This window comes from Haliotis cracherodii, unplaced genomic scaffold (assembly GCF_022045235.1).
Source record: "Haliotis cracherodii isolate W230 unplaced genomic scaffold, xgHalCrac1.p SCAF_17, whole genome shotgun sequence".
NCBI classification, from domain to species: domain Eukaryota; kingdom Metazoa; phylum Mollusca; class Gastropoda; order Lepetellida; family Haliotidae; genus Haliotis; species Haliotis cracherodii.
Window position 1 is genome coordinate 27,926,144 of NW_027266272.1, and position 12,195 is coordinate 27,938,338.

The following is a 12,195-nucleotide window of genomic DNA, read 5'->3' on the forward strand; positions in this document are numbered from 1 at the left end:
TTCAACAACGGTTCTTTAATCAATCACAAATTCGGTGTACTTTCTTTTGGCCCTCAGTTTAGTTCGTATAACAGGGCGACCGATTATTTTATGCGTAATAGAAAAAAGGATATAACAGACAAAAGGGTATAATTTGAACAGTTATATCAGCTCAACCAGCGAAACGAGACTTCGTTGTGATCTGAGATAGTCACATGCACGAAACTAGTTCTAATATGGATTCCTTTCAGTCAGTGATAATCGAGGTCTTAGTGAGACAGAAGACCCGTTACGTTCCGGGGTAGAATAGGTCTTCAGCAACCCATGCTTGCCGTAAAAGGCTAATATGCTTGTCGTAAGACGGGATACGGTTGTTAGGCCCGCTGACTTGGTTGATGCCATCGTATCCCACTTGGATTGATGTTCATGGTGTCCATCACTGGAGATTATCTGTTCCAGATTCGATTTTATATAAGACAGCCTTCATATTGCTGAAATATTGCTTGATGCGGCGTTATACAACAAAGAGACAACTGAGATGAGTCGTATGTCACTAATTGCTTTATGGCATGTGTTGCCTCAAAATTTGTTTTCAAAAAGTGATGAAATTAAATATCATGCCGTTAGTATGAATGTGGTGTGTAGTCACTTCAACCATTTCTCATCTACTTTTTTAATCATGTACACATTCTATTAGGGTGAGACTGGTCAGAATGTAAGCTTGAACGCCTGTATTTGCTGTGCAAATATTTTATTCAATATATCGTATACTGTAGTGAGCTATACAGGTCAGTGCTACCGAAAATATTCTAGCAATCACGTTTGATTGGAGTTGACAATAGTAAAACACCCAGCAACATACAATGTATTAATCACACATGAATAACACACCATGCCCAACAAGGACACATTTTTCAATTAAATCTGTCTATCTGTTATTATCAAGAGTCATTATGCTTTCAATGGTACATATCAGTCAACTTTCTCAACCCATAAATGTCTATATCGAAAGCATTGATTTATTCTGTTTTTCGATCACATGATTTATTTATAATTCTAAATCTAATGCCTATTTCGTTTCAAAAAAGTAATTCACATAGCTACTGGTTTAAATTTTCTATTTGCTCTGCTGCCGTTTCGGGATTCAGCTTTCACTGAAGTTGTACATGACACTGAATGACACTTTGTTACGTTCTGGGCTTGTCGTTTCCGTTTCCGACACATGCACAGGTCCAGAAACTGACGTCTGAACTTACGGCCAGTGATAAAATACAGGTAGAAATTGATAGCATGGTTGGAATCACACAGGAAAAATGTCACTTGGTTAATGAGATATTTCTGAGCATCTTCCAGTGTACCATACTCAACAGTCCAGAAAAGATCCACAACAACGTAAATAGTTCGTGGTACCGTTAAAATCACAAACACAAAGGTGACGGTCATTAACATTACAGTTATTTGTCTGTCTTGGCGCACTGTTTTTCCCGTGGTCTGTGCCTTTTCACTCTCAACAGACATCTCAATGCGCTGCTGTCTGGAGATCTTGATTGCCCGTATGATGAGAACATTCAAAGAAAGGAGAAGAATGCAAGGTATAATGGAGTACACAGCCGCACTGATCCAATACCAAATATCACGGTAAAACTGAACGTATTCAATAAACATCCCGCAATCTATTCCATTGCCTGAAGTGAAGGTCCAAAAAAGGTGGCTATACACTCCGAACATGAGCACACCCAGCATAATAAGACTAACGTATGCCCGCTTTATGCTCCAAAACACACTAATCTTCAAAGGATATTTCACAGCTACAAATCGCTCGACTGCCATAGCTACCAATATCCAGTTGGAATAAGTGACCAGGAACAAAGTTAAGAAATTCAGTATCTTACATCCAACGGATCCGATCCATACCCCGTGTAATGTAAGTTGGAGGTACAGCAGCTTTTGAACAATAGCCAAGTTGTCCGCTACGGCTAAGAAGGCAACATAAAATGTCGACGTGGTCAGCTTTTGCATGCGAATAATTGTCACAACACTGGCACAGTTTCCGGGAAAACCAATGGCAAAAATGACCCACAGGTAATAGTTATTTAGGTAAATCCCTGCCAATAATAAGGCCTTGTTTTCCACTTCTTCTTCACCATTTAGGCCGTTGATGGATGAATTATTCATGATTGGGCAATATAAAGGCACTTTCAATCATTAAACATATTCCACACACAAAACCAGTATTACTTGTGCTCTTCTTAATATCAAGTTTCTTTATTCGTGGCTATTGTACACTGTTGAAATTCCAAAGCAAAAGATGGTCACCGACACTCTTACGAATAACAAAGTCAGCATTGGGAGTCAATATGAACGCAAAACACAATAGGTTACTCATAAAAGTTGACAACTTACATCAGCTTTCAGTGATCGTCAATTGTACCAGTTGCTCGTCCTTGAAAGAGTACAAGTATCGCCGCGTACGTCAAGGTTTCCACAAAGAATAACTAAAAGAAAACTCCAGGGTGTTCATCCTTCAAGGAATCAATCCCAATCTTGCTTTCATTTCAGTAACTTTGGTTCACAATTGCTCCAGCGCGGTAGTAAGATAGCAAGTGCATCGAGTACCTCGTCAGCAAGTAGACCGCTGCAGTCGACCGATCGATAACACACGCAAAGCAGCCCTTGCTCCAATGGTAAGAGTTGGGCTACTTGAGACATACACTACATATCTGTCGTAAGTATATGTTCAATATGGTGATGTTCCAATCCATAAGAATAACATCATGTACACATTCCACAGCCGATAAGCAATATCAACTATTAAACACAACAGGATGCATCACTTACTGGGAACACAAGTCGATGTCCTGGGAATTTCAAATATGGAACTTTTGTCACAATACATTTACCAGTTGTCCTCCGATGGCCTGGCTTCAGAAGGGAAATTATTTCAATGTATAGGATCCTGGCACACAGACGCAGTGAATTGTCAATTTCATTCGTGTCCAATATCAAAAGAGAACGATCGCATCTGCAATTAGAAAAATATGTTTCAACAGAATCAGTCTTTAATATGTACATTTCATTTGCATACTATTAAATGCATAAAGCATTAATTCACAAACACAATTTACAAATGTTAATATTGATCGTTCTGTTTACATATCAACATTTATGAGGTAAATGACCATGCATACATCAAATAAACGTTGTGGTTTGAAAATATTGCCTATTTATCTTCCAAAATAAAAGAGAGAACTTAATAGTGAACACACATATGGATGAATGAACCGGCAAGTTGTTAATTTAGCTCGCATCAACAGTAAAAATTGACTTCCCAATTTCTATGAAGAAATCTTCGGGCAGAACTTGTGCAGCGTGATTTATAATAATTTCCTTTAAATACATATTGAACGTTGCCACTGACTAATTAACACTGTACTTTTAAGGAAGTGCCACGTTGTGCCCTGTATAACACATTCTAAAACATGAAATTGTAAAACAATTTAAACGCCATAACACTTTTTCGAACTTTACTATCAGGCAAGTAAACAAACACTTTTGTACATGTATAAAGCGATATTCTTATCCAAAGCTGTCAAACGCACTTCTACTAAATATATATATAGAATCTCACCCGAGTGTCTATTGATATATTTTAAATCAAAAGACACGAGGGTGAGATTTTATTTATCATCCAACATCATTTTTCCAACTTTTTCAGTTAGTAGACAGTAATCAGCAGTGTCTTAGGTGTAGAAATGACAGATAACAACTTCAGTGGTAGAGCAATTAGTGATCTCATTTGATTGTGACGTCATGGTAATGAATGACGTCATAATGGTCTGCAAAGCATTCAATTTGTGATGCAATTTCATTGCAGCGATATCTACAATGTAGATATCGCTTGGTCTCAATTAGACTCCTGTGGGAGCCACTTTTGGAAAATATTGTATGAATATAATCTAACCTGTCATGATACAACAATGGGTTTTCATAATATATTCAGTGTGACATCACAGTTTCTGTTCTTCTGGAGTTATTTCATCTAAACACAAAGTTCGTGTGCGAGGATTTGTTTGGTTTGTTGGTTTGTTGTTTTGAGCCGCACTCAGCAGTATTCGAGCTAAATTACGGCGGTCTGTAAAATAATCGGACCAGACAATCCAGTGATTGATATCATGAGCATCGATCCACGCAATTGGGATCGATGACATGCATCAACCAAGTCAGCGAGCCTGACCACCCGATCCTGTTAGTCGCCTCTTACGACAAGCATGGGTTGCTGAAGACCTATTCTACCCCGTATCTTTACGAGTTGCTAGATATGTACAGTGAATTCTCGTTGAGTAGAAAACCTTAAATGTGGAAACATCTGTATTATAGATACGGTCCTTGGTACCGGCAATCTCGCATATAATTACCATTATTTTATATCTGATCAGTAGAACCTTTTATGTAGAAAAACCTGTCGTCTGGATACATTTCCTTGGTCCCCAATGAGATGTCGCATGGTAAATTTAACGTTTTAGGTAGAATAACAGTACTTTTATTGACTGAGCCGTCACAACTCAATTCAGTTGATAGCAGACAATTACGCCGTCCCGACTTTAACTGCCCTGTTAATCATTAAACCACAAAGAGTTGACTTTGAGTTCATCTCGCTGTCAGCGTAAAAAGGTGATATACATCAAAGGTATGATCTGGATAAGAGATGATGATGAAATGATTATTCAAGATCATAATTATGTTAACATGAAATACATATTGTAAGCCTTATGAGTCTTATTTTAATCATTATTTGTGTCTCATATCTCATACATGTACATCTATAACAATGATCAAAGAACAAGAGGTTGATGATTCAAAATTCGCACACAAGAAAACCTGTTGAGTAGAGATTTTCACATGACGTTTTCATTTACTACGTGTCAGGGTTTCACTGCATACTTAAACGCGTAAGTCGATAAAGGCTAAAAACATAATGTTACCTGCACCGGTCGACATTTTGCTTGTAACGAACTATACTTGTGTTATAACCTTGCTCTACAATCAGTCAATACAAGGAGAGTGCTCGAGATACTGTTACAAAGGACATGACCTATTATTATCGACGGAAACATTTGCATGAAATCCACTTCTTTCTTTGGAGTGTACAACCAACGCTACCTTTGCGCGTCAAGGGAATAAGAAGCTCTCAAATCCGTTGCTGTGAAAAGAGAGTGCCTATCGAGCAACGTGCATGGCCAATATGTGCACCTTAGAATGAACCACACTTGTCTTTCGGTGTGGAAAAGGACTTGGCCCTCGGAGTTCTCAGGAGCCAATAGCTAATTTAATTTCGTCATCTCAATGCTGTAAAATCCTGTGAATTAATCAACATTACATGGCAAAAGAATTTAAAATTGCATTTGTCCTTACAATGGCCTTGTCTGAAGCGCCACACAACCCATTTGACCTTAACTCCTTCTTTTAACCATGTTCGACCATATAACGGAACTAAGTCCTATCATAGTACCCCCACTGTCTTGACCAGAGGGAATTCTAGTCGGTATGTAATTGTGTGACTGTCGGACGGACATGTTTTCACTGTATCTTCCTTCATGTATTAATCTCCAGGACCCGGTTGTTTCAAAGCCTCATTAACTAATGGCTACATTAAACCCTAATGACCAGGTTAATGGCATGGCATGGCATGGTAATGCATCATTAAAGTTTGATATAACCGGGTCCAGGTCATCGGGCCCACCCAAATGTTACCCTCTGGATGATATTCTTGTGCTGCTTCCTTATATGCGCCACGTATCCAGTGTTTCATTGAGTATATTATATTAACTCAAACATTTTGTTGAAATGAAATGTTAGTGTTCTCAATGAATTGCGAATTGCACACAGTAGATTCCACACATAACACATATTCCTTCTGTGGCATCCATTTTGTGTGTACATGCCACAGCGCTTAGAAGCGGGAGGATGAAAAATGCACAATATAATGACCATGTTATACATGTACCTTCTTCTTTCACAACGATAATTTTGAAGCCTCGGCGCTGATTTGCTCATCAATAAGTTCACCTGACTCGACTCTTAAAGAGGTTTCCTTAGATCTTCACGCATATATATATATATATGATTGTATCATTCTTTTCGTGATAATTTCGAAAAATAATGAAGTAATAGAAGTAAAGAGTCATCAGGAGACAACATATCCCACCGGTCTGCTTCTCGAGTTTGGCTACTTTTGGCTACCCCACTTTTGGATCATTGCCTTTGAACCTTCAGAAGAGAGGAAAGTTGTGCAGTAGTTTTCAAAATCACAAATCACCAAAACAGTGAGATGAATGTAACGGTACCTGTATTGCGTTTTGTATATTTGATTACCCCTTTTGGTGTTTTATTATAGAGCTCTTTCACATATTATTGCATTGAAGTCCATTGCCGAAATGTCTGTTTTCCGTTACAATATGGACATAAAAAAACAATATTATTGTTGGAAAATCAAAATCACTTTCCAAGAGAGTTAATGTTGATGGTGTATTAATATCAAAACATTTGTGCAAACGATAATGTTAAAATCATATTATATGTTTGAGTGTGTTTTTTTAATTAAACAGTCACGCCACCGATAACCTATAGACCCACATTATCTAAACTGAATGTTATTACAAGGGGACATTTTATTCATAGTATTTTATTCCTATTTGAGTACTGTCTTGAGTTCTTGAAGATATCATGCCAGTAGTTTTATTAATTTACAGTACAACCTATTTCTTTAAGATAGAGCACAATTATCGACCTTGTAAAACTCTGTAGCTACATAACCAATCCGAAGATGGCGTTTTTCCGGTACGACAAAATAAAAGAACGAGAAATTACCATGAACACACCGGGTCACAAATTAATGCCATACATCTTCATTTCCTCTCCCTCTAGGAGACGTAACCAATGGTTCTTCAGAAATGTGTCATGTGATTTATAGTGGTAATGCTGCCAATAAACATGGAGGGTCAACACGTCGTCCATAAAGAAAAATAATCGCAATGCGGAACATTGTTAAGAACACGTTTTTACTACTTCCATACACGTATGCATTGATCCATATTTTCAGAACACCAAATAAATACCTTATTAGGCAAATATTATTTATACGCAATACATGTATGTCCATTATTCGCAGTCACGATATGGCTGAAATATTGCCGATGTGACGTTAAATATTAAATCACTCACTCACTCACCCATTATTCGCAATGCGGAACATTGTTAAGGATGTTCATAAACACGTTTTAATACTTTCAACACGAATGCACAATACGTTTTTGTCCATTAAAGCGAAGCTTTAGATTTAACTATCATACCAAGTGTTATGGATGTTCATATGCCATGAATACCTGTTTTTACGAATGTCATTCATTAGTGGAAATTTTGTTTTGATTAAATCATTACTGGCCTTTTAACGATCATATAATTCAATAGCGCATCTTCCCATACAGGAACGTTGCGGAGAATTGATATTTCCAAAATGTTCTCATTTTCATGAAATAACTACATATCAGTCATACGGTACATGCGGTGTGGTGGTACAATACAACTTTAATATAACTGATTAGAAAAAGTTTAGAACACCTATTCTACATCTATTTTTTGCATGTTTGTTGTTGTATAACACCACACGCTGTAATATTTCATATGGCGGCCGTCTGTGAATAGTCGAGTCTGGACATGTGTATGCTGATTGTCCATGATATCAGGGTACGAGGCACTCCTTTGTCACCTGTCTGTGCTGACTGTCCATGATGGTTTGAACAGGACCCTCCTCTATCACATGTGTATGCTGACTGTCCATGATGGTATGTACAGGACACTCCTCTATCACTTGTGCATGCTGAGTGTCCATGACAGCAGGGTACTAGACTCTCCTTTTTCATATGTGTATGCTGACTGTCCATGATGGTATTACAGGACACTCCTCTATCACATGTGCATGCTGAGTGTCCATGACAGCAGGGTACTAGACGCTCCTTTGTCACATGTGTATGCTGACTGTCCATGATGGCATGTACAAGACACTCCTTTTTCATATGTGTATGCTGACTGTCCATGATGGTATGTACAGGACACTCCTCTATCACTTGTGCATGCTGAGTGTTCATGACAGCAGGGTACTAGACACTCCTTTGTCACATGTGTATGCTGACTGTCCATGATGGCATGTACAAGACACTCCTTTTTCATGTGTGTATGCTCATTGTCCATGATGGTATGTACAGGACACTCCTCTATCACATGTGTATGCTGACTGTCCATGATGGCATGTACAGGACACTCCTCTATCACATGTGTATGCTGACTGTCCATGATGGCATGTACAGGACCCTCCTATATCACATATGTATGCTGACTGTCCATGATGGCATGTACAGGACCCTCCTCTATCACATGTGTATGCTGACTGTCCATGATGGCATGTACCATCCTCTAGCACATGTGTATGCTCACTGTTCATGATGGCATGTACTGGACACTCCTCTGTGACCTGTCTATGCTGTTTATCCATGATGTCATGTACAAGACTCTCTCTCCACTGTCACATGTGTATGCTGATTGTCCATGGTTTCTTCTTCCAAGATTGTATTGACCACGTGGTGCGGGCATGCTATGTCAAAACATGTTATTTAGTGGGATATTATTGAATGAACGTCGCGGATTCTTTGCATTTTCGTGATTGAACAGGACACATTGTGTGGGAAGAGACAATAAGTGAAAATAGCTCGCTTATACATGGTGCGAGTAGGAAACGTCGAAGCGGCAGCGGCCGTAGCAGCACTGAAAGTGAGAATGAAATACATGGATTTGGAATCTAAGAAGAAATAAGTTAGATACACCAACAAGGGCTGGATTTAGCTGAGACTCGATTCATGTATTAGCAAAAGCTGCAGAGAGATTTAGTGGTTGAGCCAGAAAAACCCATTGTTGCCAAATGCGCCAAATGAAACAACAGTTTTACCTGCGAGTTCAGTGCTAATTTCAAGGCAAGTAACTCTCAAGTAACAAGAGACTCACGTAGACTTGATGTGTCTGCTCCAGAGTTTAACTCACAGAGAAATGTCATGGACAGTGTCGTTAACCTTTCTCCCATCACACAGTCATTTGCTGACCAGATTAGCCTGGGAAGACTCCTAACTCTTGAACCAGTATGTTCGTTGATATTGTCAGTTGGAAAAGTGCATTTGAGACACTGATTGAGAATCGTGGTGTTGCCTCTGCAGGACGTATATAAATACTATCCACAGAAATATCTTGGAGGTGTAGCTCGGGAGTGTGTTGAAGGTTTTCTACAACTCAACATAAGTGGAACCTATTATGAAGCAAGTTTGTCATTGGGAACTCTTTCAGGGACAAGCTTGAGGCATGGCCCAAAATTGAGGTGGCTGAGGTGAAATAGGGTTTAACGTCGCATCCAAGACTATGGCACTTACTAGTATATAGTGATTTGCATGCATGTGTGTGTGGGTTGTGGGGAGGGGGGAGGGGGGGAGGGGGGGGGGGGCTGTTTGTAATAGTCGGTACTAATCCTACTGACAGGCCTTGGGTAAGAACAAGTACCATCTTTTTACGTCTTTTGTGGATGACGCGGCTTGGGATCGAACCCACGACCTTCCGCTCTCCAGGCGGACGCTCTACTACCAGACCACAGAGGCAGTCCCGAAAATTGAGGGAAAGGATGGTGTGGCATTGCGAAAACTAGCCGATTACTTGGGATAATGTTTAATTGCCATGCAAACCCATCGGCAGTCTTAATACTTTATCTCGAACGACGTGCGAGAAAACCATAAAATTGATGGCGAAGCTCCCCGTGTGGTTGTCATATCAGTAGGGCATGATTATCTCTGATTGGAAAAAAGGAGATTATTCATGTCCCCTATTTAAGGAATTTGTTAACTTTGTATTAAATTAAGGAAGCCGACATCATATGTGCTACCCTGTGACAGTATCAAGGTTAAAGATACCTAACATCCAACTCCATGGAGGCGTACAGTGTTACAGGCTGGTACTTCACAAGTCAAACGTGTGTCACTGTGTGTTAACAGTGGCCATGAAGGTAATGACCTGGATTACTGCTACTATTTTCTTCAACTTATACAATGCTGAATCAGAAGGAGTTTGTTAAGGAAAGGACCTTATGTTTTGCATGTTTGAAGTCGTTGCACAGGTCGAAGGACTGCACGAAGCGATGCAAATGCAGAACATGTGACAGGTTCCACCAAACCCCTTTTCGTGAAGATAAGTCGAAGCAGGAATCAAGTGAGACTCAAGTAAAAGAAACTGGTTATTCAAGTGACATTCCTGTTTGTGAGCCAAAGAAGTCAAGTGCGAGTGGCCACATTGACAGTGGGCAAGGGGATCACACTGTGACAGTCCAGAGTATGAACGGTTGGTATTTGCACTTTTAGATACTCAATCGTACACCGGCTCGACACAACGTGTGAAGAGTTGCAAGTGGATGGAACAGACATAATGCTGCTCCTGTCTACGCTCACAGTAGAAGAACAGTTAACTGACAGCAGGAAAATCACTGGCCTGAAGGTTCGTCGATTTAACAACTCAATCACTATTAATTTGCCTCCAGCATATACACGGAACATTATGCCAGCGAACTGGAATCATATTCCTACCTCCAAACAAGTGAGAATGTGGCTTCATCTTGAACATTTGGCTAAGGACCTTATACCATGTAGTGATGTGAAAGTGGGCCTGTTGATAGGTTATAAGTGTCCTTAAGCGCTCACCCCAAGGACAGTCCTCCCACTAGTGAATGACAATGATCCGTATGGACAAAAGACAGATTTTGGATAGAAATATTGGTTCTATTAAACACAAGGAGATTAACAACTGCGGACCAGTTGGTATCAGTCATGATGTCATGACATCTGTTGAGCCCATTGTATAAATCCATTCCGTCTGCAATACATGCAGATTTCAAAGGAAATGTGACATTGAGCAAAAGTGTTATCAAATCAATGTGGTAGAGAAGCACAGAGACTATCTTAGGTTTCTCTGGTTGACAAAGGTGACCTCAACACTGAAACTGCTGATTATAGAATAACTTGTTCGAGGCAGCAGCATCTCCTTGTTGCACATACTATGGGCTGTAGCAGGTATCCAGGGATTATGAGGCTCAGTTTGGCTCAGCTGCGTTGCATGTTACAACTAATACGTTGACCATGGATTGACGGAGTGCAGCAATAGGACTCAAAGACAAGAAACAGATTTACAGTGAGGGAAGAATAAGGCTTCCATAGGATAGCAGAGGCACCCCTGGTTTCTTATTGTAGCTTGGATATGGTCGGACCATTTTTCGTCAAAGAGGGACGCAAGGAACTCAAGCGTTACGGTGCTTTGTTCGCGTGCCTGGTGTGTCGTGCTGAACATATTGTAAACTCAGTTTTTAGGGATACTTTCACTTCATTAATGCTGTGCGAGGCCAATTGAGAGATGATCACTGTACTAATTTTGTGGGTGCTCGAAACGAATTGTATGACTCTGAATCGGTCAACATTCTGCTGAACAAAGACTGTGGGTTCAACCTCTTTGTTATGAATCCACCCTGTGCTCGCCATATTGGGGGATCATGGTAGCGACAAATTCGTTTGGTTTGGTTTGAGAACGTTATTGACAAGTTGTGAACAGTCGCCCATTACTACAGATATTCTGTATGTACCCAATACACCTAACTTGCCACCAAATCATCTTCTAACCACAATACGAGCATCGCTGTGCCACCACCAGGCAATTTCCAGATAAAGGACATTTACTTTCACTAACAGTGGAGACGTGTCCAGCATTGTGGTAGGGAATTCTGGTACATGTGGAGAGGAGAACTCATTCAGAACTTACAAGTTGGTCAGAGGCGGTTACGACCACGTAGAACCCTTGTTAGGGTTATATCGTTCTGATAAGGGATCTCGCAATCAATGGAAGTGATACTTACCTTTGTAAGGACAAGCTTGTGCATCGGGTGAATGTAGCTGCAGGTAATAGAGATTTCACAGCCAATTAAAAACGAACTGGACCGGTTATTTACATTGAGAGACCAATCCAGGAAATGGCTCTGTTGTTGGAATGCAATGACGAAAACAATGTAGACCATGCAGACATACAACTGTAAGTGTGTCTTATTTCAGTTTGATGAAAACATGGACTGTTTGTTCTAACTGATATTGT

General features: G+C 39.9%; 1 protein-coding gene across 2 annotated transcripts in view; it reads right to left on the reverse strand.

Moving 5' to 3' along the window:
• Positions 1–832: 832 nt before the first annotated feature.
• Positions 833–12,195, reverse strand: part of LOC139464575 (thyrotropin-releasing hormone receptor-like) — a 37,080-nt gene continuing 25,717 nt past the window's right edge. For both annotated transcript variants that reach the window (XM_071246094.1, XM_071246093.1), the window contains exon 2: positions 833–3,001. In XM_071246094.1, coding sequence (XP_071102195.1) covers positions 1,072–2,154 — 1,083 coding nt within the window. In that variant the 5' untranslated portion in view covers positions 2,155–3,001 and the 3' untranslated portion in view covers positions 833–1,071. The remainder of the gene's footprint in view (positions 3,002–12,195) is intronic.